Source organism: Epinephelus moara, chromosome 6 (assembly GCF_006386435.1).
Source record: "Epinephelus moara isolate mb chromosome 6, YSFRI_EMoa_1.0, whole genome shotgun sequence".
NCBI lineage: Eukaryota > Metazoa > Chordata > Actinopteri > Perciformes > Serranidae > Epinephelus > Epinephelus moara.
In genome coordinates, this window is record NC_065511.1 from 11,175,293 (window position 1) to 11,203,203 (window position 27,911).

At 40.3% G+C, this 27,911-nt stretch overlaps 1 protein-coding gene across 1 annotated transcript; it reads left to right on the forward strand.

Annotated features, from left to right (window-relative positions):
* Positions 1–7,998: 7,998 nt before the first annotated feature.
* dpys (dihydropyrimidinase) lies at positions 7,999–27,659 on the forward strand. The gene is made up of 9 exons (XM_050046121.1): positions 7,999–8,441; positions 10,277–10,435; positions 10,648–10,827; positions 12,600–12,789; positions 13,129–13,285; positions 16,857–16,998; positions 20,380–20,522; positions 23,996–24,203; positions 27,088–27,659. Exons 1-9 carry the CDS (start codon positions 8,190–8,192, stop codon positions 27,145–27,147), a joined length of 1,491 nt encoding a protein of 496 aa, XP_049902078.1. The 5' UTR covers positions 7,999–8,189; the 3' UTR covers positions 27,148–27,659.
* The last annotated feature ends 252 nt before the right edge of the window (positions 27,660–27,911 follow it).

The window sequence follows — 27,911 nt, forward strand, 5'->3', positions numbered from 1 at the left end:
AAATATCCAAATATATCCAAATAATAGTCCTCTCATACTTTCATGTTTTTAATTCAGGGATGCAAATGCACAAGTTCCAAATATTGAAGGGTAAGTGTCCCTGTGAGTATAGATGGAGGACAAGAGGGCAAAACAGTCACAGGAGGTCTTCAGGGTCTTTTTTAGGGTCAGGTTTCTCTGGGTATGGGATAAAGTCATAGTCATAGTCATCAAAAATAAATACAATGTAATAAGTGTAATGATAATAGAATAGGCTATCACTCACCGAAAAACTGGAGCACTGGTGTCTTGGATGGTCAGTTGGTACAATTATCTGTACAGCAAGCCATATTATTTGTCCAGTATTTGTACAAACAAAATCTTCCAAAGGCTCCAGCCAGCCAGCTACAGCACCTGGCAAAGAGGTCAAGTTGAGTGGCCTGCAGTGAGGCCAAGCTGACAGCCTGTCAGTCAAAGTGTCCGTGCCCTTACTTATGCAAACTTTAAGCCTTAATAACATTTAAACGGTATAGTAATAAAAACAATCACCCTCCGTACTGTTGTCATGAATGATGAAATAAGCCAAAACCGTTTTTCTGTACCAGGCTGTAAACATGTTTATTTTAGCTGTAACGTTGGGCATTTCGTCGGTGCCGTAGCATTGTTCCGACCTCTCATTAGTCCGACGTCCATTTGTTCCGATATGTGATTATACTAGGCTATACTGTATTTGTGTACCATGGAGGATCAGCAACGCAACAAAAGTAGGCTACTGGTCGAGATACAAGTGTCATAGAGAGGAGGGTCCGGGTTGTGTGGGGAGCTTTCCGCGGTGCTGAATGGCTCCGGTGGGCGTATTTCTGCCTTGATGGTGCGCCGCAACCGGCTCTGGGTCAGCTGGGAAAGGCTTGAGGCGGAGCAGGCTCACGACTTATGTGTTTGCCACTTTCTTTTTCATTTTAACCCACACCATGATCTTTTCCTAACCCTAACCAAGTGTTTTTTTTGCCTAAACCTAACCAGACCTTAACCACAGGGCATCATGATGATTTCGGAACGGACTTCGGAACAATGGGTTTAATATGGTCGGAACAATGGGTTTAATATGGTCGGAACAATGGGTTTAATATGGTCGGAACAATGGGATGTCGGACCAATGGGCTGTTGGACCAATGGGCAGACCCCGTTCAGTCAATAACACTTTAATCAAAGGGAACTTGCAGTATTTTATGTGGCGGTATGGCTCTGTTCTGAGAGCACACCTCTCCCCCCTGATGCGTGCCTACATGGAAAGCCGAAGGCGGAGAGAGCACATCTCTCTGCTCTTCCACGTGCAAAAATAAGGAAAGCCTGAGACAGAGAGAACAAACTTCCCTGCCCTTCCATGTGTCTACATGGAAAGCCTAAGGCAGAGAGAGCAGCAGCAACAGAACCGAACAAAGCAGCATCAATGACAAACAGAAATGACATTGATAAGTCAGACACAGCAGGAGTAGGAGGAGCAGGGGTGGAGGCAGGTTGCAAAGCAGTTTTGCAGGGTATATAGCCTATAGCAAATGGTACCATTTTTAATTCAATGTTAGCTCTTCTTTGAACACAGGCGTAGTTCTGAGGTGGCTCGTTCGTGAATCGTTCACAAGTGCCCCCCCACCCCATGGGCCCCAGTGCAACCGCACTGTCTATATTTAAACCCCTGGCTTATGGCTTTGGAATGTCTATGATAGGGATACTGATACCAGCAGTGCTACAGTGTTGCAACTAGTATACTTGCAAATGCTTGTATCTAAAAAAAAATGCTCCATGTTCATACAATAGAGTGTGCCAGGGCTGACGTCAAAACCCGGAAGTTTAGCATCGCGCTGGTTCCCGGAAGAGAAAGTGAATGTGATTTTTGCATTGCGTTTTGGATTATGTCAGAAAATAAGCTCTGTGGCTAACACAAGTTTATGATACTTACAGGTTTTGTTCAGTGAGATAATCTTCACATATGAACACCTTTCATACCGCATTTGAAGCTTAAATGCGATCGCCAGAAGTAAAAAGCTAACGTTAGGCTTTAACGGACTACATAACTACTCCACGGTCGCATGACTCTTGATGTCACCGCCACTAAGCTTTCAACTGATTTTGGCCTCTTTATTTTAAAAATATTGTATAATGGGGAAATCGGACTGTTTAAGCTAAATAAGAAGCTGTAATGGCGGACTGCTAGCACTCTCGCCTGTTCAGGGGTGATAACGTTTAATGTCCCCGACAGGGTTTGTAGTCGTTTTGAGCAACTTATTAGCAACTGCCTTTTTTACGACACGTAAAAGCTTCAAAATTCACAAGTAGGGTATTTACTGACGTGTTTTATGTCGTAGAACAAAACCTGAAACTCGCTTAAGCTTTTGTTAACCACAGACCTTACTTGAGGCATTTTACCAAAATCCCATTCAAAAAACGTATTGACTTTTGGACGAGAGAACCGGAAGTGCTAAAAGCGCTAACGGAGTTCCAGGTTTACTGGCACACTCTATAGGTATATAGCCAAAACTAATGCAGTCTAATACAACAGGTCAGCAATAAATTCTCCCGTCAGTTTTTGTTAAAACTGTTTAAGCCTACCCTCGCTGATGTAGCTGCCAATAAAAAATAAATAAATAATACAGTCTATAACAAAAATTTACATTTAAACCCTCATGGAGGTAAAAATTTATTGCAGGGCTGTTGTATTAGATTGCATTAGTTTTAGCTAGATGTAGCATAAATAATAGAGTGGAAACTGACTGCATTTAAATGACATATTCAAAAGATGAAATTTCATCAAATTTGATTTTCAAAATATTGTTGAATTTTGTGGATTTGTGAAACATACAGCGAGTCAGCTGGTGCATCTTTATTTCAACCTTCTCCAGAACAGCTAAAGTGACTGATAACATTGTTTGAAGTTCCAAACAGAGCCACATGTGAAAAATGACACTAAAGCCCAACAAGTGTCTTGAACATTTACAGACACAATGTCTTCCTAATGTGTAAGGACACACTTGAACCCACTTAGACTCACTTGCTCTTTCCGGACTAAAATTACCTCAACGTAAAGGTCCACTCACTAGTTTTTTAGGGCCTCAACCACATCACACCATCTGAGTCATTGTGTGGTGGCTCGGGCTCCCACCCAACTGGACTGTCCAGTGGACAGTGTAAATAGTTTTGGTACTTTGGTACTTTGGCAGCTGTGCAAGTTGTCCTGATCTGATCTCCGCAGAACCACACCAGTACAATTTTTTATCTCTGTGGACAAACTGCATTCTTGGAAAAATATATTATGTGAATTAGTATAAGTGTATGTAGTTATATATGACAGAGTAATGTTTTCAAGAAGTTCTGCTTCTACACGGCACACACGCTTTTTTAATTAGCATCGGTTTAATGGCCCCTTTTTTTCTTTTTCTTTTTTAAATCTGTGGCACTTTGAGTCACTGTTAAGACTGTTTCTACTTCAACACACTGGGGGGATTAAATAAAACCAGAGACTATGTATACCAGGTTTTATAGGGAGCTATAGTCTTAAGGTAGCAATGTTCTACAAAGCTCCACTAGTATAACACACACTTTGTGTGTTTCATTGCTTTAATTTTGATTCATTAATATTCCTAATCCCACTGGATTACCATCAACTTTAACATGCCGCAGCATCTTGGCTGAAATATGCTTTTACACGACAACTGCCCAACTGTATCTTCAGCTCTACTAAAGAAAATCCTTTTTGTTTTCAGTCCACACTCTGGTAACAGCCCTGCTGCGAGAAGTTTGCCCAGAGGGCTGTCTGCCAGAAAGGAATGTCTTGATTAAGACTAGGGGAAAAATTTTTGGTAGAAAAGGATTTCAGGCAGAAAGACCTAAGCAAACTTCTTCCAAGTGTAAACAACAAAAACAGGTAAAGTCCTACCGTTTCTCCTCCCAGCAGTGATAAGGTTACACTACAGGTGTCGGTTAAGGGTTCTTTGTGTGTAGTGTGCTGTGTGCATTGTACATGATAGGTACTTGAAGGGCACACAATACACGTGCTTCAAGATGCAGAACAGAAGGAAAAAGGGTTCAGTGAAGAACACCAGAAAATAATTTGCCCAGTCTGGGAATAACTTCCATTGTGTTAGCCTACATGTTGATGGCACTTACTATATCTAGTTAGGTGTATTACTTTTTACTGAACAACTGGCTGGATGGAGGAAACTGCTCAGAAGATATGTGTTGCAGCTGCCTGAGTGCTACAGGGTTGAGCAGTTACAGATTACATGAAATTGCGATGACTAAAATTTAAGATATACAAGAGAAATACACAGGAATAAAATAAAAATATAAGTAAGACAAAGAAGATCAATTATATACACAACACAGTGAGAAGTGAGGTAGTAAAAATGTGCAAAATAGCTGTGCAATAAGTAATAGTGTGCAATAAGTTATGACCAGCAGTGCAAACAAATTATTGTAACTATTAAGCGATAGAGGACCGACTGTAGAGAGCTCTGGGTGCTCTCTGTCAGACAGAGGTGAGGTAATGTATAGCATTTTGGCTTGAGGAAGGAATGACTTTCTGTATCGGTTCTTGAGACATCGAAGCTGTATCAGTCTGTTGGAGAAAGAGCTCCACTGTCTGTCCAGTTGGTGGTGAAGAGGGTGGTCAGGATTATCCATGATGGATAACAGTTTGTTCAATGTCCTTCCTTCCACCACTGCTCCAAATGAGTCCGGTTTGCAGCCAATCACAGAGCCAGCCTTCTTAATGAGTTTATTCAGTCTATAGAGTGTGCCAGGGCTGACGTCAAAACCCGGAAGTTTAGCATCGCGCTGGTTCCCGGAAGAGAAAGTGAATGTGATTTTTGCATTGCGTTTTGGATTATGTCAGAAAATAAACTCTGTGGCTAACACAAGTTTATGATACTTACAGGTTTTGTTCAGCGAGATAATCTTCAGAGAGCTCGGGGGTTGAGGGGTTGAGGACGGGAGTGGGGGAAGCATTGGTGGTAGAGAGGGTGTGTGGAGGTCTGGGGGTGCATGAGTGGTGGTGGAGGAGCCAACAGAGGGCTGTGAACTAAGGTCCCGTTTATACGACAACGATTTCAACTGAAAACGTTAAACTTTAGCTGCGATTTAAAAACAGGTTCCAGAGTGCAACTTTTTGGAAAGGGCAGCATCTCCATTGTCATTTAAACTTGCAATATGCAGTTCCTCTGAAAACGGAGACTTTTCGCACATGCACATTACGGTTACAGTCACTAGGCATGCGCAAGAAAGTTGACCGTAACAACAACAATGCCGAGCTCTGTTTGTGCTGCTCACCCTGTTGATTTGAAGTGAAGTGTAGATCTGTTCTGTTCTGTAGATCTAGCAACTCCACTTCGTCGTCCATCCAGACAAAGTTATCTGTGCATGCTTTTCCCAGTGTGTCTTCTTTGTTTTGGTTTGTAATCACCGTGTTGTGGAGGAAGGCGCTTCAGCGCAGGCGCATGGCGTCATGCCATCATGCTGTGGTGTTGCTTTGCAAATTTACACTGCCACCCATTGACCTGACGTGCATACTACAGCGTTTCCAGTAGATTTTGCGGCTCCGTGTGAACGGGGATCGTTTCAATAACGTCGTCATATAAACGCAGAAGTTTTTTAAAACGCAAAGGACAGACTTTTCCGTTTTTAGAGAAACCGTTGTCGTCTAAACAGGGCCTATCCACTAGGTGGCGGTAATGCTGTATTAACCGCCGATACACACAAGGTTACACAAGAAGAAGAAGACGCAGAAGGACGCCAAGGAACCTTCCTCCAACTCCGCTCTCTCAGTGGAGACACGGCGGTTGAGAGGGCCGAGCGAGAGGACGTTCCTGTAGTAGTTCCAGCCCCCCAAATAGTACCAGGAACTTCTTCAGTGGAAACGGGTTACTAGGGCAACAAACTGAATGACTGCTGACTCCCTCGCACTTTTCCCCGCCCCCAGTGAAATTTGATCTCTCGCAGCAGCAGCAGACAGCTGAGCGAAGTGGAGCTGCGGAGTCCCTCTGAAGCCTCTGAGACAAACTAAACAAAACACTTGTAGGCTCCTCCACTTCATTTATAAACAAACATAAACCTTATTAAGTTGTCATAATGCATGTTACAATGCAAGATAAGTTGAATATATTCCCTTGACACGTAACTGATGTGAAAAACCTTTTTTTTTTTTCTCTCTCCTCCGGTTTATCCAGTTGACGTGAATTAAACCGGGTGGAGCTCTTAAACCGGGGCACTGCCGAGGTGCCCTTGAGCAAGGCACCGAACCCCCCAACCGCTCGGGGTGCCTGACCAAGGCAGCCCCCTCACTCTGACATCTCTCCACTTTGTGCATGTATAGGTCCTGTTTGTGCATGTGTGTATTTCGGACCTGTGTGTAATTGACAGAAGAGTGAAAACACTGAATTTCCCCTCAGAGGGATTAATAAAGTATATCAAATTAAAAAAAATAATTAAATTAAACCGGACCGAACCGGTTAAACTGGAAATCGGCCTAATCTCCTTCATTCCAGTCCCCACATCCCTCACATTTTTCTGTGGGAGCTTGGCCTCCAGCTTCCTCCTGTAGGAGTCCCTGCTCTCTCTCAGCTTCCTCCTGTGGTCCTCCTCAGTTCTTCCCTGTCCCAAGACCCGAAGGCTTTCTTCTTATGATTAAGAAATACTTTCAGGTTGCTGATGATCCACAGCTTGTTGTTGGGAAAGCAGCGCACAGTCCGGGTTGGCAGGGTGGTGTTGTCACAGAATTTGATGTATTCTCTGAAGAAGTCAGTCACGCTGTTGATGTCCTTCCCATGTGGCTCACAGAGCAAGTCCCAGTCTGTGGACTCAAAGCAGTCTTGCAGCATCGCATTAGCACATGGGGTTCCTAAGACAAGTCACTATCATAGCAAATAATACATGTGTTTGGGTAGTACTGAGGATAGGACTGATTAAGTCAGACTTGGATGATATTGCTGGAGTTGTAAGAGGGGTTGTTAACAGATGTTTTGAAATAGTTTTGCTGACACGTTTCAGAAGAAAAGACTCAGATGCAGAGAAAAAAAAACCCAGGACAAAAAAAATGCAGAAAGTCAAAGTTCTTTACTCAAAAATTCAAGCAGAATCCAAAGGAAGGCAATTCCAAGAGTAACATTCCAAAAGTCTTCAAAGTCCAAAAAAACAGGCAAACAAAACTAGATCCACAGGGCTGGAAAGCATGAACACACTGGGAGACAATGGTAATCTGGCAGAGGGCTGGTGAAAACACATGGTATATATACACAGGTGAAGGTGATTACAAATCAGTCACAGGTGAGTGATCAAAAGGCGGGAAAGGAACAAAGACAGGAAGTAAAACTAAACATCAACCAAAAACAACAGGATTTCAAAATAAAACAGGAAATTAACACACACTCACTAACAGCTAAAGAGAACATTACATTGCTGTTGTAATGTGTGGACCCAGTTTACTTCAATTCATGAAGAATAATTGCCTTTGTGGATTCTTCATTCACTGCATGCACGAAAAACGAAGTTTTCCTTACCAATTCAAAGTAACACAGGATGAGTAACTGATATTGGTCATTATGTGGTTGATGTGTTCCTTTAATAAGGGTTAACAACTGTAAGTCGTGAATATGTAAAATGCATTTTATTTGCACTGGAAACGTTTGAGATGTTTTAAGAGGAAAAAGGAGTTTTTGTGGAGCTCAGATTTTTGTGCCTGCGTCCATTTTCTTTTTGGACAAGGTGCAATATTTCCAATGTTTGAGTTTGAAGAAATCCAAAATCATTGAGATTATTACTTTTTTTGTAGTCCAATGCATTACATAACTAGAAATCCCCATGTAAACTGTATTCAGCAACTGACTACATTTCAAAGTAATATGACCCAAACCATGATGAAGCGAGCGGACCTTTGAGCTAAATACAACCCCATTGTTATTGTGTAACAGGGCGGGGTCTGAAGAAGGACACAGTTTTCCTTTCCTTTTAGTGTCAGGAGTTGAATAATCCTGAATGCCTATCTGTGGATTAGGTCCTCACATGGACTTTGGAACTGACCCACATGGTTAAGTTTCTGAACACACTTACTGCACAGACAGACGAGTGTCAGACCGCTGCAGTCACTTCTCTCCAGTCTGCACAAACTCTGGCTTCTTTTCTTTAATTGACTTGAAACAGTCTCTCAGTTGTGCACAGCAGGGATGGCAGAGCCCAGCGGGATCTTGATAAAAGGAGGTAAAGTTGTGAATGAAGACTGCTCCGTGATCAGTGACGTCTACATTGAAAATGGGAAAATAGTAGAAGTTGGGCTGAATCTTAAGATCCCAGCGGGAGTGCGAGTCATCGATGCCACCGATAAACTGGTCATCCCCGGCGGCATCGACACGCACACACACATGGAGTTTGAATTCATGGGCACCACAGCTGTGGACGACTTCTATATCGGTACCAAGGTGACTATATTTGATTTGCAGCAGACAGAAAGTGAGGCTCCAGACGCATTCAAGTGCGTCAAGTTAGACTGAGACAAACAGAATAATAACGGAAGTTAAAAGGTGTTGCCTTCACATTAAAGCGCTGTCTTGATATTCACGTCAATTAATTTTAGTTTTATTTATTGATTTATTTGTTTATATTATTAATTTATTTCAAGTTACAAAGCCGAGTCTACTTAAAATAGCAGAGGCATCATATTCATCCTCCTCCTCCTCATCATCACCACCTTGCATTGGCTGCTTGTGTCACATTAGAATAAACTGGCAGCACAAGCTACCAAAAGTACTTCATCAAAAGCTTTGAGTGCAAATAGTAATACTGTAGTTTAAAAATACTCTGTGATTGAGATTATTCATGTTCATGACAGGATGTGATGTCATAATTATACCAGTATCATGTCAGTCTTGCGCACATTCCTGCAAATACAGTGTTAACTAACACATAATATTTTTTTTAATTTGGTGACCATATTTTCTATTGTCAGTCTGATTCTGCAAATTAGTCAGCATCCAAAGTTATCAAATAAATTTAGAGGAGTGCAATATTTGCCCCTGAATTGAAGAGTAGAAGATGGAGACGAGATATTCAAGGAAAAGAACGTCAGCAATGTACTAAGGTGCAGTCATGAGGATCATCAGACAGTGGGTCCCTGGGCAGATATACAGATATGCAAAGAGCCCCACCACCTATCTTACGTACAGGAGCAAGACACAGACTTTGTGGCGCTTTTGCCTCTATTTCTAGTCAGATTGTGGTTTTGATCATTTTGTGTCTCCTTGGGGTATTTTTATGTCTCTTTTAGATGTTCTGTGTCTCTTTGTAGTCATTTTGTGTTTCCTTTTAGTTGTTTTATGTGTTTTTCATTTTTCATCTCCTTGTGGTTGTTGAATGTCCCTTTGTAATCATTTTGTGTTACTTTGTAGTCGTTTTGTGTCCCTTTGGAGTTGTTCTGCCCCTTTTCATAGGTTTTGTGACTCATGTTTAGTCTTTTGTGGTCAGTACATGTTAATTTAAATGATAGTATGCATGTCAAGGCATTACCACTTTCCACATTGCCATAGAAATTAATGTAATGAACTTGGGTGTCTAAGAATTTGCAGTGTATTCAATTTGCTATTACTGATGCCCCATTTGTAGTATTTGTAATTCATTATTTTGTATTTGTATATGCTGGAGTTTCATTTTGAAGGCTTTGACCAGAAGTGTATTTTGAACTTGTTGGACTTAACTTAGATTTATGGCAGGGATTTAAGGACAGGGCACACACACAGAATCCGAAAAGTGTAGAAATGTATTTTTGAACAAAGAACCTCATCAAAACATATTACTTTGCACCAGAGTTCCTCCTGTATGTTATTTTGTCTACACCTTGTATAGTGCAGTTTAACAGGCTGTTTTACAACTGAGTCATAATAAATCAAATACAAATTAGCAGTTTGTGTCAGCTTTATTAGTAGTGCGACAGTCAGAAGTGTTATAATTGAGGTGTCAGGGCGACATGAAGCAACTAACAGAGGCCAGAGAGTCTCTGTCTGAATGCATCAGTCACAGCACTGCAAAATGTCATGATGTGGCAAAGGGAAACATAACAAATATGTAGCAGCATATTCTCACCAGCACTGACTGAACAACACTGTACACTACAGTCTCAATATTAGTGAGCATTCTGAACAAATGCCTGGCGAAGACCAAGCGCTATAGGCTTCACATACATGGTAGGTGCTGTATGTTGCAGGGTTAACTAAGGTCAATTTTAACTTGAGTCTGTGTGGTAATGTTTGTCTTTTGTCAGGCCGCTCTGGCAGGAGGGACCACAATGATTATGGACTTTGTCATCCCCCAAAAAAGCAAGTCACTCTTGGAGGCCTACAACTGCTGGCGGAAGAAAGCTGACCCCAAAGTCTGCTGCGACTACTCGCTGCATGTCGCTGTCACATGGTGGAGCGACAAGGTGAATTAGCACATCATTTAAACAACAGCAGCTCATTTTGCCAAAGCATCAGCTTATGAGTATGTTTGCCAATTCCAAATAAAAATTGCACCACACACAAATGTCTGTTTAGAATAAAAAAGAGGGTTTTTATAGAGGGATACTGCGCATGAGAATCAAAGGTACTCAGATCTATTCCTCCATGCATGTCTCCAAACTATTTTTTCCTTTAGGTCAAAGAAGAGATGGAGACACTGGCCAAAGAGAAGGGGGTCAATTCCTTTAAGATGTTTATGGCCTATAAAGGTGTGTTCATGCTGCAGGACTGTGATTTATACGCTGCCTTCTCCCAGTGTAAGGAGATCGGTGCTATAGCTCAGGTGCACGCTGAGAATGGAGACCTGATTGCAGAGGTTAGTAGGAGCTAATGTGATAATCTGTTTATTAACTAGAGTGAAGTATGTCTGTTTATAGTGCAAATAATGTGTTAGTACCGAGTCTAACAAATACTCTAGTAACTTAAAACTATTCACATTCACCCAAAATAGTAATAGTTTCCATTTCTGTTCCCATTCTAAGCTAAAGCAATATGGTTAATATTAAGAATTTGATAGAAATGAATGCATGAAAAAGAACTCAATCAGCTCATCAGTCCTAATTACCCCATGCCTAGAGAGGCATTTGTGTTGCTGTCCTCTTTATCAGGAACGCTGAAGTAAAGTCAGGTCATATAAATAAAATGTATGAGTAAACACACCACAGTCCAGAAATATTGATGGGTTAATGTTTAACTCTGATGGTAGCTATGTGTGTCTCAATGCAAGATACAGTTAAGTGTCACAGAGGACGAGACATCGTGGCAGTAATAGTAATAAAAATTCAGTGGTATTCTGTAACAGAAATGCAGAAATTGCATTTTATAATTTCTGAAAAATCTGAATTAAGAAACATGTTGACTAAACCAGGGGTCCCTGCATGTTCCAGGTGGTTCAAGGTCTATTGATACTGTCTGTGGTAATAACGAGAGCAAATGTGAAGCAAAGTAATGTGATGAAATACCCAAAGCAGCCTTTGCTCTGTCCATTATTACCTGCAGAAAATGTTTAACCAGAAGAGTTCAGGACTGTCCCAAGAATCAAGAGCCCTTTTCTCCAAAGGTAGTTTGAGATGTTGTTTCCAAAAAAGCACCAGTGTAATTAGATGTGCTGTTTCATTTAGATGTGCTGGCTCCAGAGCCTCCTTTTTGCTGTGACATGTCAAAATGGCCAATTATTTCTCAGAAATGTGTTTGTATTTTCCAATTCAATTTTTTTTAAATGTCATGACAACAGTTCACCACTAGGAAGCAGCAAATGTCAAAGATGTGAAATGTGGGTCTGTAGTGGTGGAGAACACATGATTACAGCATGGTACTTCATGAACTGATGACATTTCAGAAGTCTCCAGAAAAAACATAAATAACTTTTGTTTGGGTTCTCTAGCTGTACAACATCGTTAAATACAGTGTATTTTGATAATTTCTTCATCTGTGATTGGTGCTGGCTGTATATTTGATGTAGCACTGCTCCCCCTAAAATCCAAAATAACTATTAAGATTGCTTTTATTGAACAGATTGTTCATAATAGGTCGAACAGAGAGTTGGCCTCTAATGCAACTGTGTAGGATAAGATACTCATACTGTACATTTCTTTGTCTATGAATTACTTTTTGTAAAACAAAACTGATATATATTTGTTCATGCATAACACATATGACATATAAAACACAAAATATTCCCTTACTTGTTGCTTTATTGTCATTTCCATATGCTGTCAATTTCATCATATGTGCAAATCCAGTTGGTGACAAAGGGAAGGGTCACCACTTTAATACCTGTCTACAAATGCACTTTAAAAAGATTAGAAGAAAAGGGGGGATTTTGCAATTATTATCTTATATACATATACACCGTTGGGGTCTGTGGGACGACAAGCAATAAGTAAGTAAAGCCAATTTCAACACATAAGGGTCAACATGTTTTAACGCACTGCACTGACTTTATTGGTTGATGTTAGTTCAGTTACAGCTGTGTTAGTTATATTGTGTTCGTCTCTGCCTGGACAGATACTCTGCTGTTGTTATCCCTCCATCTCCTTTAACCTTTCTGCTCTCCTTGTTGTCCCTGTCCCCGCTGGGACTCGACAGGGGGCTAAGAAGATGCTGTCCCTGGGCATCACGGGGCCAGAGGGCCATGAGATGTGTCGGCCGGAGGAGGTGGAGGCCGAAGCCACCCAGCGAGCCATCACCATCGCCAGTGCGGTCAACTGCCCCCTGTATGTGGTGCATGTCATGAGCAAATCTGCTGCCAAGGTGTTGTCCAATGCACGCAGAGATGGTGAGTGTGGGCTTGCTGCCCCCTGCTGTTGAAATATGGCAAGGTCGGGAGATGATGGCCCTACATGGCCTTTTAAAGGACAGAACCAATATCAGTGTTAATATTTGATCCTGGTATTCAGTGTCTTTTCTTTTAATTAAAAAAGTGACAAGGTCAATTAATCAATGTCTCCATGGGATTTCTTTTGTTGTCATGGTGGAAAAGTCTGTTGAAAGTGATTAAGATTCTAAACCCAAGGTTCACTCATATCCTGCAGTCTTCTTCAGCAGGTGGAACTTACTTTGGTGTCAGCATGTGACCTCTGAAAAAAGAATTATTTTTTTTGCTCACTCTCTATAGGGCACGTGGTATTCGGGGAGCCTATTGCAGCTGGTTTGGGCATTGACGGTACTCACTACTGGCACCAGGAATGGGCCCATGCTGCTGGCTTCGTCATGGGTCCTCCCCTCAGACCTGACCCCAGCACCCCTGGGTACCTCATGGACCTACTGGCCAAGTAGGTGCAACTGAAAGCTTAACAACCAATAACATCATCACAGATTAGTGTGCCTTGTAATTTAGCATGTCTGTTTTGGAGCAATTGGGTTTTTGTAGAGTAATGATGTACACATGTGTACCTTGTGTTTAGAGTGTTTGGAGAGATTAAAACTCACCTGGAAGAAAATATGAATGCATTTAGCCATTTATGCCTTGTGTGGCCGACATAAGTATGACAACAAGAAACACTTTTTTTGCCATTTTCACAGATGAAATAAAACAATTAAGATCAGACTGATCTTACACGCACAATAGTCCAATAAAAAACACAGAACTTTCTCTTAGATTATAAAGTCATACATTTGCAAGAAAAAAGTTAAAAATACTCTGACTAAAGTCACATATAAAATATGTGTAAAAATAGTAATAAAATCACATTTGCCATGGTTGGGCTTCCGTAAATAGCAGAGCAAACAAAAGAATAGAAAGTAGTAGGATTAAAATAACTTACATTTTTTGAAGCAGATACAGGAGTAGAAAGAGTATATAAGGAATGTATCGTAACACACAAATTATTGGCAGAACAGGAAGGAAGGACAAACGAATCTCTGCCGTACAGTGTAGTCTGTTATTCAAACATCTGTTCAAAGTTTTGCCTTGTTTTGTCAAACACTATAAGCTATAATTTCCTCACTTAATGCACTTAAGATTACTAGTCAAATGGAAAAGTCTGAAAAGGGAAAATTACTCTTCAATTGAACTTACAAACTGCATGATTCATGTAACAGGCCACAAGAAAATGTTTGAAACCACCAATCTAACAAAACAAATGAAAACATACTAACAGTGAATTTAAATTTTAAATCTTTGCCCTTTAGCTAAATGTAAAGGGATGTGAGTGAAAATCTCATCCTAGAACTATCTATCTGCCTCATGATTTAAAATGACAAAACTATTCCTTGTGACTCAACAGTGAGAGTTGAGGATCCTAATTGTTACTAAGCTTGACTAAACTGAGCATACATTATAACTCTATAACTCTGCAACTTCAGAGACAGCTCTGCTCTTAAAGGGCCAGTGTGTAATATTTGGCATGGTTTACTGTCAAATCTGAATCTGAATCTGAATATTCTACCTGTAAATATATTTATATGAGTGTATAATCGCTATAAAATAAAATTCGTTTGGTTTCCGTAGCCTTATAATTATGCTTTTATATATATATATAGCAAGGGCCTTGCTTTAGAGAGGTCGCCATCTTGCGCCGCCATGTATGTACGGCAGCCCGAGCGGACAATCCAGCCAGCCAGAGAACGCGTTTCGCATGTATAAATAAAACAACGACGACAGCGGAAGGAAGGAAGAAGGAGGAGGAAACAGCAGAGAGTGTTAGTAGTTCGTCGATAGAGAGTAGTGAAAAGTTTTTTTAGTTATAAAGTTTGCAAATGGACCACACATACCACGCAACAGGAGAGAATGAACCCGAACCGTCATCTGCGAGGAAAAGAAGATGCAGCTTCACTCCTTGTGATGCACTCTCTGCGGCGCATTCCCTCCTGATGATATATCTCCCCAACGATGGTAGCACCGAATCCCATTCTGTGCAGCAAAATGGGAAAAGAAAACAGTGGGAGGGTTAAACCTAAAATATGCTAAAATACCACTTGTTGCACTTGTTACTGAGAAAATACTGATATATTAAACATATGTATTTTATTGTGTCAGCTGTGTTAAGGCAGACATTTTCTAGGTGTGGTGTAGACTGTCGTCATCTGAAGGTGTGAGGTGAACTAAAGGTGGACCGATCAGATTAAAACAAACAATGGCATCTTAAAGTTTTGGAAATTTTGTTCTCTGTTTATTTCAGTTCAATATTTTGTTTAACAACATTAATTTGAAAATGAGCACGTAGAGTCCAAATTTCATAACACTGTCATAACATAAGTCTAGAATAAAAGACAGAATAAAACAACAAGTAAAATGAAAGTATTAACATTTTTTATTTAGAATATAAAGCAATTGTAAGAAGATGGATTTGGGAGGATTTTGAGAATTGTTTCACTTCAACCTCAACCTCACCCTCAACGCGTGTGACTGATCAGAACAGATCAAGTAGATCAGACAGATCTACATTACATAGGTAGGTGTCTGAAAAGGAGGGTGACTGAGGCTGAAACAGTGAGTGAAGCTCTGGCTGAGCCTGTGACATGTCCTGTGGCTTAGGCTCTGGCTGAGCCTGTGTCATGTCCTGTGGTTTAGGCTTTGGCTGAGCCTGTATCGTGTCCTGTGGTTTAGGCTCTGGCTGAGCCTGTGTCATGTCCTGTGGCTTAGGCTCTGGCTGAGCCTGTGTCATGTCCTGTGGTTTAGGCTTCGGCTGAGCCTGTGTCGTGTCCTGTGGCTGTGGCTTTGGCTGAGCCTGTGGTTGAGCTTGAGCTTGAGGCTGAGCCTGATGCTGTGGCAGGTCTCACTTGTCACACACATCCATGGTTTCTGGAGCCTGTGTGATGGAATGGCAAATCAGGTTGGTCTGCCTGGGAGGAGCCTCCATCACACCTCTCTGCAAAGTAGAAGGCTGCACCACATCTGTCTGTGTGTCAGGAGCCTGTGTGACACCCATGTACACTGGGGTCACACGCAGTTTCTTAGGTTGCTGGGTGACCTCTTCAGATGTAGATGCAGATGCTGCAATACAAACAAACAAAAACACTGATCAATAAAAGATAGTAAAAGATGCTGCTTCTTATTCTGTGTATTTTGACAATCTGTGATCTCACATTAGTCCAGTGTGATCCCATGTGGTCATGTCATTCAGTTTTCATGGAAAGACGCTGTGATCCACAGAAATATTGTCTTACCGTCAGCCTCTTTGGCGGCCTTGTTCCTGTCCCTCTTTCTCTTTCAGCCCTAAACAAACAAACAAACAAAAAACACTACTTTAGACTTTCCACCTTAAAAAACATTAAAAACAAGTCTCTTTTCAGTGACTTTGTGTCATAAACTCTAGTGTAGTGTTTTTAACATCTAAGAGTTGTATGTCAGCAGAGTGTACATACGTAATTGTCTCCAGATGACCAGCCAGGGTGTTGCTGTACATGGAGCTGTCTCTTCTTCTCTGCCTCTTCATAATATATGGCCTGCTCCTCTTTTGACAGCGCATTCCACAGTGGACAGACGACAACACACTGTCAGCACAAACACCGACACAGAACTACAGGCTGCATAAAAACGTATTAGCAGATGCACAAATATGACCAATCTCACAGATATCAATAATTAAACATTTCATGTGTGTAGCATCTTTTATTGAAAAGACGCAGCTCAGTGTTTTACAGTGTGGACACGGCAGACATTACACTCGCTGTGATCCTGGTAACATCATATATTCAAATTTATTTCAGCAGTTAAGGGTGACACAGGAGAAGACACTGAAGCTGACAGAATTTACATAATGTTCCAATTTGCATATTAACTCAGCTTCAGTAATTATTAAATAATTATGGCTACTGCTACTTGTTTTGTATTTTTAATTATTTATTCAAGCATCTATCCAGTCATTCATCCATACATGTTTTTATCCATCAATGTGCTAGCGATGATCTCAGTGTGACGGGGACGGACAACTGCACCTTCTCTGTGTGCCAGAAGGCTCTCGGCAAAGACGACTTCACCAAGATCCCAAATGGAGTGAATGGAGTGGAGGATAGGATGTCTGTCATCTGGGAGAAAGGAGTGGTAAGTCATAACATTATGAATACACTTTATCTGACAGTGTTCAGCATTGACACTTGAGTCTAAAACAGCACAAGTGTGAGCTGCATGCTGTGCCATTAACAGCTACTACGTAGCTTCCTGGCATTATCCATGTAATTACACAGTTTGCAGCGATATGGCAGTGGGCTGAATAAAATTATGTATGAAACTGGCCTAATGACAACATAACAAGTTCAACTGTGCTTTTTAGATTAAAAGTCCCTGTTTGCATGTTTCTTACGTCAGCTTGATACGTTTTACTGTGATGCATAGTCAAGATTGATTACTCATCGTGTGTGGAGGCCAAATAATTTGGGGAATATGCATCATTTATGCATAGTATCATTTCAAATCACAAGGTTCCTACAGGGGCCCCTTTCAAGCTGCCTTGTGGCTTTCATTATGCATTGACATAACAGTGGGCAGGGATCCATTGTACATTTTTTAACCCTTAGTGGGACATCATCATCTAGTTTAACATTAGTCTAAGAATACCCCACTGCACTTTTGAGTGGGTCCTTAAACTTAAAAAAAACCCCAAAAAAACCTGGATGGCTCAGTTGACAATTCAAAAGTAATATGCACCTTGTATTAAACTAAATTAGAATATCAACAAAATACTTCCAGTTTGAGCTGCCGCTTAAAAGCTGGCCATACAGATGCCACTATCAGACTGATGTCGGCGCGCAATGTCATAGCCAAAGCTGGCACTGTTTTTGAGTGAGCGAGTCGCCATAGACCTGTGGATGAAACTAAATGTAAGAAGTTAACCACAGCATTTACTAAATGGATGGCAACTGACTGCAGACCTACAATTCAAGTCCTGTGTGTGACTCGTGAGAAAAGAAGTCCACTAGCCACTAGGCTAATTCCTACAATGTAAAATATCATACGCTTATGCTAATAATGTTAGCATGTTGTATTTGTGGAGAAAACGTGTTGAGTGAGAGACCATTCATTTTTTGGCTAATGTTGTGAATTGGAATTGAGCCGATTTAAGTAATGTTACCTTTGTTAAATGTTGCTGTTGTTCCTGCCTTCATATAAGCAGAGGAAACTCTGCTAGACATTAGGCAAATTCATACAATGTAATAGACTTGTGCTAATACAGTTAGCATGTTGTATTTGTGGGGAAAATGTGTTTAGCATAAGACAGTTAATTTTTCGGTGAACGTTGTGAGTTGTAATTGTAATTAATTTGTAATTTTACCTTAGTTAAATGCTGCTGTTGTTCCTGCTTTCATAGGCAGAGGATGTTCTGCTAGCTGCTAGGCTAATTTATACAATGTAAAATGCTGTAGACTTGTGCTAATAACGTTAGCATGTTGTATTTGTGGGGAAAACGTTTCCAGCAAAAGAAAAGTGTTTTGTTAGTGAATCTTGTGAGTGATAATGATGTCAGTTTTGTGTAATTCGTTTGAAACTGAAGCTATTCAGCCATGTTTAATGTGTGATTTAAACTTCACAGCACTTTACAGAAACCCCACCAGTGTTTAGGCGGTGTAATTGCAGAGTGCCACAGACACACCACTATAGGCTAACTGTAAAGCAGGGAATCTGTCTGTATGTGTGTTAGTCGTCCACATATCGCGAGAACCGTTCATCTGAACTACTTCACATTTGGCAGGTGTATTTCTGGGGAACCAAGGATGTGCGGTGTCGAATTTGGTGCGATTTGGGCACGGGACACATACAATAATAATGAACTACATTTCATCAAAACGAGCTGTCCTCCAAGCTGGACAGATAACGTGTCTCTATGAGCGCAGCCGGCTGTGAGACAGTGAGCAGGGACTGAATACTAAGTGCAACACCAAAAAGGGAGTACAAACATTTTCAATAACTTAAATCTTATGACATGTAGTGTCCCCAAAATCACTTCACATATCAATGGTTTCCTGTTGGTTATACTACAAAATGAAGTGCTTTTGCATTATTTGGGGGAATTTTCATTGGAAAAAATATTCAATAAAATCACTCTTACACACTGTAGTGTCTCCAAAGATTCAATAACTGCACTCTCAGAAAATTGTTCTGTATATGCCTAATCTGAGCATATTCAAAGCCAGACTGTTGTCCATGACTTTGGCTGTCTTCTAAAGCAAATTGTCAGGATTTTGAAAGTTTTTTCAACACTCAAATTATTCTGTGGCACTTAGACCACTGAAATAAATTATTTGCTGTAGTTTACATGATTTCAAGTGTTTCTGATTTCTTTCTATGCCATACAGGCGTTGAAAAATTTAATGCATGTGTTCAAGGATGCATAGGGCAGTAGGAGAAAAATATGAAGCAATGAAGGCACAGCGTGCTTAAGTTTACGTAAATCACATTGTTCAACAATTGTTACATTTTGGAAGTAAAATCTGAATCTGCAGTGTAACCAGTAACAATCGCAACATAATTCAATATTTTTCATATCTAAACATCATTATACATCTATAGCTGTTTGGGGCCGAGGTGTGTTGCTCAGGACCGAAAGAAGTGCAGTTTAGAGCGTGAAGGTGTTTGTATGAGCGGTTCTCAAGAAAGCTGTAAGCAGGACCTGTATGATTCAGAGAAAGCAACTACACTGGAACTCTTGATAAGTGCAAAATCTGTCACATTAACCTGGGATCACTGGACATCAGTGAGTCATCAAAATTATATCAGAGTAACTGCACTTTCTCTACTGGAACAGTGTAATCATCTCCAAAAAAACCCAAACAGAAACAAACAATATTGTATTTCCCAGAATAAGCACTTTAAAGTTGTCTCCTGCCTCCTAGTCATGGTTTCAAGACCACACTGTTGTCACAGTGCAGCACTGATTTAAAGCAAATAAATTTAAAAGTCATGATCATGAAGTTCATTTCTTTGCATTCATTTGAATCCCAATCAACACACTCTAAGATTTGCTTTACCTCATAAATATGGACATCAAAACTGTTTTGAAATGCAAAATAATGGGATTTTGAACATGTGAAGATTAACTATTCAAATTCAGCAATTAATCATGATTTTAAAAGATAATTGTTTGACAGCCCTAGTTAGCACTAACTATTCTACTCATTTTATTTTTTACTGAATTAAAAGTGTCTCTGTTTTTCTACAATAGCTGCAGATTGCTGCAGAAAGCCAACGTTGCATTTTCTCACTGTTGTGAAGATGCCAGTGTTTTAGCTCGGCTGCACCAAGGCCACTGAGAAGATTTACCACATTCCACAGTGCTTACAAATCACACATTAGATGATATTTTGGCAGAAACGAGTTGCTTGCTGCTGCAGTAAGGCATTGACCTTTTGCCTGCTAATTCTGTATTTTGTTGTCATCCACTGTGGGCCCCTTTCTCCAACTGGCTACTTTGTGTGTTTCCTTCTTCAGCACAGCGGCAAAATGGACGAGAATCGATTTGTAGCTGTCACCAGCAGCAACGCAGCAAAAATCTTCAACTTCTACCCACAGAAAGGCCGTATCGCCAAGAACTCGGATGCTGACGTGGTTATTTGGGACCCCAAGATGACAAGGTGAGGACTTGATTCCAGCCATCCAGCATTATGTTTGTAAGCTTTTGAAATGAGCAGGAAAGGAATACTCGTGGACACTGTTCGTCAAAGTCTCAGTTGTGTACAACTCCAATGACTTCTGAATGCTCTCTTATCTCTTAGTACTAAGTTAACCATTTCTACCAGTGCTATCAGCAGCTGCTTGCAGATGCAGACTGCAGATGGTGCTGCTGAAACATTGGGCAGGCTTGAAAGCATGCCTCCAGGGTGTCAAGCATAGTATTGAATAAGATAGGCTTTATAAAGTTTAGCAGTAAAGCATGCAAGGTATAGATAAAGGCAACTAAAAAAGAGAAGTGATGTATCTTTCATCTTGTGCCACCTCATCACACACACACACACACAGAGCTGATTGTGCTCTCTCCAGAAGTCAGGGTATGTCATCATCACTTATCTACAGCTGCTAATTAAAGCATAACACAATTTACATATGAATCACATCTGTCAGTAAAAAAACAAGACTGTTGGAATGATTCATTCTTTTCCATTTTTTGTTATCTTTTTTAGGAAGGATTTTAACACTCTTACTTAAGCTAGATGTGCACAGCATCAGTGGGATGATGCTGTTGGGTCATGGTGAGGATCTTAAAGATGACGAATATTTCACGTGGGAGTTAAACCAATTTTCATAGTAGATAAAACACACAGCATTAAGGCTATTTTCAGTAACCTGCTCAGAATATCGCAAGGCTGCATATGAAAACTGATCATGTGATTGTTTCTATTTTCTTATTATTCTCATTCTATAAGTCTCAAATATAGAGCGGAGAGTATGCTGTTCTGTGGAGCACATGCACAGATGCAGGCACAGAGGACAGTTTGCATTCTAGTAGCTTGCATACTGTAGCACACTAAGTCTTATATAACCTAGAATGGCACAGCACTGCTCTGTTTGCTGCAGAATCTGGGCTGAGCCCCTCAGGGAAGTCACTAACCGCTCATGTGAATTGGAGAAGAACACATTACACTCTGGTGTAATTTCCTGTGAATTAATTCACTGGTAACACTAAAAAAGCTTGTGTGAGACCCTCACAGTTCTTACTGTGGAGGAATTTACAGTTTTTCAATCCTGTCAGGCCTGTTGTCCTCGGACATCACCTGTTTGTCTCACTGTGTGTGTGTGTGTTCTGTATCTACCATGTGTCTGCGGATGTTATAATGCCTTTCAAGCATGACAGCGTCTCGTGTTTGATTGCTGCAGCCGTGAATTCATCTGTGAAACTTTATAATTAATTGCCCTCAGCGCAAGTGTCACTCCATAACATCCGGGACCAGGGGCCACAAACGGTTGCATAACCACAGACGCCTAAGAAGTTCAGTCACTTGCCTTGTGTCTCATAATTGGGCTACTTGAATAATGAGGACGCATCTTGTTTTTGTCAGTGCATACTGGGCATGATGTCTGACTTAACAAGTCAGCAAGAAATGTGCATGTGTGCAAATGGGGGAAAGAGGGCTCACTTAAAAAAAAGAAAAAGATATCCACTGGCTGAGTCAGATCTATTTCACTGTCCCCTGCTGTTTCAGTCTTTCATCACTCTGTACTGTGCAGAGCATTGGATTATTTTACTCTAAAATGTAACTGGCTCTCCCTCTGGGAAATTTTCTGCATTTTCGAGAAAGCCCTTAAACCACCCTAATGACGAGGTGCAGTAGGTTAATACTACTACTATTAGTGACTGCATGCAGTGGTGGAAGTACACAGGTTCTGTAGCTACTTAATTCAATAATTTTAATGAACAATGGATCATGACTTCTTGTATGTTAAAGGGGTCACTTGTAGTAATGACCACACAGATAAATATCAACCAACTCTGTAGTGTTTTTGTGTCTTTTGGCTCACTGTTTTGGTTTTACGTCACTAACTTTAGAGTTTTAGTTCACTGTCACCATTCTTGGCGTTGTTATTGGCTACACTGGGCAGCTGTTTACAGTGAAATAGCTCTAAAAAACTGAGCAGCAGCTGACAAGCTAAATATTTTATCAAAAGTTGGTGGAGACCAAACAACAGAGTTTGAAGGAGAATGACTGGAAACACAACTCCTAAACTAAATGCCTGCTGGATGTTTGGTAACTATGTTATGTTCCCCGTGTTAATTTAAATGGTGCTACATGTTGTGTTAAAGGCTTTTTTCTGTTGCCGCCAAGAGGTCAAGAATCTTATATTGCGTGCTGTTATGGTTGGTCGAGGTGGAGCTAATTTTAAAAGAGTTGCATGCTACATTCAGAGCATTAATATACCAGCAAAAGACAATTTGCTATGTAAGGCATAGTGGAGTAGTGAGGTCATGCTCCCTCTGTAAGTGTCGTAATTTGAGCCTCTCTGCTCTTTATTGTGGTAGACGGTCTGGCATGCATATTAGTGCATGTGACTCCCTGTGTGTGTATCACCCTGGGTAGCTCACCGCTGTTCTGCACTGCACTCATATAGCTGATCTGTGGCAACCGACAGTGGCAGAACAACGTCATTGCCAAAATGTAGCTGCCCACCCACGTTCAAATCATTAGCTGTCAGCACCGTGGCCATTGTTAGCACTGTTTGTGCCCTTAGCACTGTAAGCTGCCAGCTGTACCACCTCCATGTTGAGTGCCATGCGCAGACAATCATGGCTCAGAGGGATAGATATGCTCTGATGTCGAATACAGCTCATTTAACAACCTCACTTTACATTGTGTGGTAGTTTATTTGCTAATAATGCATTTTACAAGCTCATCACGTGTCTTTTAGGTTATGAAAAATCTTATATGCAAGATAACTAGTAAATGTAGCTGTTGGTTACATGTAGTGGAATAGAAAGTATAGTATTTCCAGTGAGTAGCACAATAATACATAAATAGAGTACAAAAACCATAAAATGGTATTTGGTTCCATTCAAACTTGTTCCATGTGGTGGGAGAGAGATCATAGCACTAACACAGTGCAGTACAAGCATAGTACTAAATTATTAGTTTTACATAAAACTTGAATAAAGCTATGTCTGCCATGAGTGGTTTTAGATAAATAATTCAAATCATTTAATCATTTTGGCCAATAAACTCTATTGCAGCTGTGCTAAATTTGTTTGGGTGCCTGTCTTGTGTCTCTTTTTCAAAACTCATTCCTCTCCACGTCCCCGGCCTTTCTAGAGAAGAGAGCATCACATGAGCAAAAGTTGTAAATAATACATTTACACTATATTGCTTGTTGCTGCAAAGTAAGTGAGCCGCAGCAGCTCGATGCTGTGTATGAGCACATCTTGGCCTGATTCAATCAGTTTCAGATAAGGACATTAAAATTTTACAGTTGGTTTCTGTTGTCTTCAGCTTGGTATTCAGAAAGCATGCTGTGATTACGTCACTTATCATAAGAGTTTTATGTGATAAAGATGTTTAGTTCTAAAGTTATTTTAAATAGCTGTTTGCAAACCTGTAGTTGTGTTTTTGTGTCCTGGCAGGAAGATATCAGCCAAGACTCACCACCAGGCTCTGGACTACAACATCTTTGAGGGCATGGAGTGCCATGGTGTCCCTGTCGTCACCATCTCCAGAGGCAAAGTGGTCTATGAGCATGGCCAGCTGAACGCCTCAGCAGGGCATGGCAAATTCATCCACAGAGAACCCTTCTCTGAATATGTTTACAAAAGAGTCAAGCAGAGGGATCAGGTCAGTCAAGCTCTACATGTATTTGTTAAAGCTGCTATAATCAGTTTTTTATTTTAAAAATGGGTCAAAGGATGGTGTGTAATGTGAAATTAGTTGCTCACAATGACAGACCTACAAAGAATTCTCACCTGAGACTACATTTCTCCTCAGCTGTGCGGAGTGTTTTAGCATCTTTCAGCTCATGGTTTTGGTTTTCCAGCCTGCAGCTCTACTGTTTTGGTTCAATCTCATTGCTCTCATAGTGTCATTTTCAGCTACTGCAGGCAGCTGTTTTGAGTGAAATAACCCAAGAAACCCACTGTATACTAACGTGTGAATTTGAGTCATACTGTATGACTTTGACTCAAGTCACAAATTGAAATACTTTAGACTCAACCTAACCAACTCAAAAACCACTTCCAACACAACTTCTTTAGTTTAGTTTAGTTTAGTTTTAGTTTTAGTTTTAGGTTTAGTTTTAGTTTTAGTTTGGACATTTTCTAACTTCTAAAACTCAAATACACTGCTAGACAGACAGTAAATAAACATTAAGTTATGTCTTTTTTTAGATTTAAAACAAAGGATAAACAAAAAACAAAACAGGACTGAAAAGGTGTAGGCTGAAGACTTAGCTTATTACACCCACCCCTTTTAACATTAATTATTTCTGTCAGCTCCCTTTGAATTATACAGAGCAGTACAAGACAGTAACAAAAACTAACTATATATGCATTAAATATGCCTGTTTTCTACCCAATTCCCAAACCCATTTCTGGTGTTCATATGTCAGTTTTATATTTTTTAATCATCTTGTGTTTAATTCTTTTATTTGGTTATGTGTTTTACACACTTTCATTTCCATTTCTAAACCATTCCACAAATTAACTCCATATACTAAAACACATCTTTGTTTGACTTGTTCTGGTCTTTGTTGTGAACATACATTTCCCTCTCAGTTCATACTGACATTCTCTTATTTGAAACAACCCCTGGATGCAGTCTGGTAACATGTTGGTGTATGCTTTGTACATCACTGGTATTTCTAAAATCTACAACTTTGCTAAATTTGAGTACTTGTGAATTTATGAATGGTTTATTTGTCGGATAATGAGCTCATGTTTATGATTTTAATCACTCTCTTGTGAAGTAAGAAAATTAGATCAGTGATTGTTTAATGTTTTTCCCTAAACCTTCACACAGTAATTAATGTATGGAAGTACGGAAGAACAGTAGAATATATGTAATGAATTTAAGTTAAGAAGGCTGAATTGAAAATTATAGATGGAGACACAACTTCCAACAAACTTGTTTTAACAGACAAATACCAATGTTACAAAGCATTCCTATTTTTTGTTAATTAACATATTATTACTCTGTTGTTAATATGGCATTACATTTGGTAAAGACTGCATTATGAATTGTTTAGGACAATCAGTAGTACTTGACACTTAACTTGGGACTTGTGTGCAAAGACTTGAGACATACTCTTGACTTGCTAAACAATGACTTGGTCAAACGGCTGGTGAATACTTGACTCACTTTTGTCAGGTGACCAGACACATGACTCAAAATAAATGCTGATGTTGCTATGCATCTGCTGGATTCGAAAATATGCAACTGTTTGCAAAAAAATGCGCCACTCAGTTGATCTTAGATTTGTAACGTACCTGATGCCACAACTTGTTTCTGATGCCTCCAAGTGGACAAAAAACATCAGCTTACAGGTTTACACTCACCCAAGGAATAGACCAGGAAATAACACCCCAAAAACCTCAACTTGTCATTTTTGCAGTACAAATTATACCAACAAGATATAACATGTTTGTCATCTGCTTTAGAGGTCTTGTCATTTACCTTCAGACCAATCTGGAAATCCATCAGTAAAAAAAAAAAAAAAAAAAAAAAATTTCTTCCTTTACCTCTGGAGGCACAGCCCGGAGTTTTTCGACTAACCGGAAGTGCAGGGGCCTCACGTCCTTCACTTCCGGCGGTGCCCCCAGGGAATCGCCGTGTTGTTTACAAATACTTCGGGTAGAAAACCAGCAGAGTTTAGCTATATATCACATTTTTCACGTCACTATATCACCGTGTAGACTAATCTGATGTTTGTTAAGTCTATAAACACAATGACTGAACAAACGTTACTATTTCTGTGTGCACGTAATTAATATGGTTATCGTAGATTAGCTGGGCTAACCGTTAGCTGTTAACGTTAGCCGTTAGCGTTGTCTATAACCATAGACTATAAAAATAAGGTAATAACTCAATAAACGGTCCGTGAATAAAATATTTTTTTCCAGCGGATATCTTAGTTACAACATGATTGAGCCAGCAAAGCAGTTTTGTGTTGCTATGTGTGGTATTTATTCAGTTATGGGAAATCACGATGTCTAGAAAGCATCAGTGGCTGCAGCTGACAGGGACAGTTAGCAAAGCTAACATCAGGACGTCATCTGTTAAAAGCCTCCCGTTGCCGGATACGACATGAAACTACTCCAGTTAGCTCAATCATGTTGTAATTCAGACATCCGCTGGAAAAAAAATTTTTTCACCTTGACGAGACGGCATTACTGGAGCAGTCGCCATGGACGCGGAGCTTGCTGTTTCTATAGGCACACATTTCCTGGGGACACCTGCATGTCTCGGCCACGCCCCCTCCATTGTGATTGGCTAAAGCGCAGCATCGTTCAAACTCAAAGCCACGCCCCGGTTAAAAGTATTTACTGATAATGTTGATTCATTATTTGTTCATTAAGTGAGTGTCATAATTAAAACAGAATGTGTAAAGCACCTTTCAGAAGACTGAAATTGAGACATATGCTGTATTTGAAGCAGCCAGATCCTGATGAGATACTGTACACAAAGGTCACTTAACTTTTCCTTCTGCTTTGTATTTGACCTGCAGGTGGGGCAACCTACAGCTGTGATCAGAAAGCCCTATGACGGCAAAGTCATTTCTGTATGAACAACTGTCCTGGAACATGAAAGGCACTTTGATTCTCCAGCTGTGTGTCTCCAGTACAATCCAGAAGCTACTGAAGCCAAAGCAGTGCTGCATGCTGAATGCTGTCTCGCTAATTAACCTGCTCTGAGTTATCTCTCTCAAAATATTTCTGCAAGTCATATATACATTATTCAGTCATTTAAATCACTGTGTGTAGTGGAGGCAATGATGTTGGCGTTAAGGTCAACTCTGATTAACACTTAGGTCAATGTGCTGTTGGCAGATAATACCTTTGTTATATTTGTTTAACTGTGTGAGGTTTCCAGGCCAGCTGCGCTCAGTACACAGGTTGGTAGAACACACTGTGCTGAGGAAAATTATATTTGCGCTAACATGCATTATGCAATCAAGTAATTCACTGTAATGAATGAATGTAGGGCTTATGCATGATTTCATGGTATAACCTTTCATCACTTCTATATCTCTGCATATCACTGTGGTGATGGTGTAATAAAATAATTTTTAAAACTGTCTGTCTGATTCCGTTTTCTCCCGTTTTTCTAAATATTTGTTGCCATTGGTAACAGGGCTAATGATTCTCACCCAAAAGCATACTTCCCTTTGATGAAATATTCATTAAAATGCACTGAAATGCGTGAAAGTATAAAGATTTACTTTGTTGACCTACATTGACTCCGCATTTGCATATTCAGCAGGATGGCACATTATCATATGCGCTCCATCTATGCCCATGTATGGACTGCATTCATTCCTTCCCATGGTAA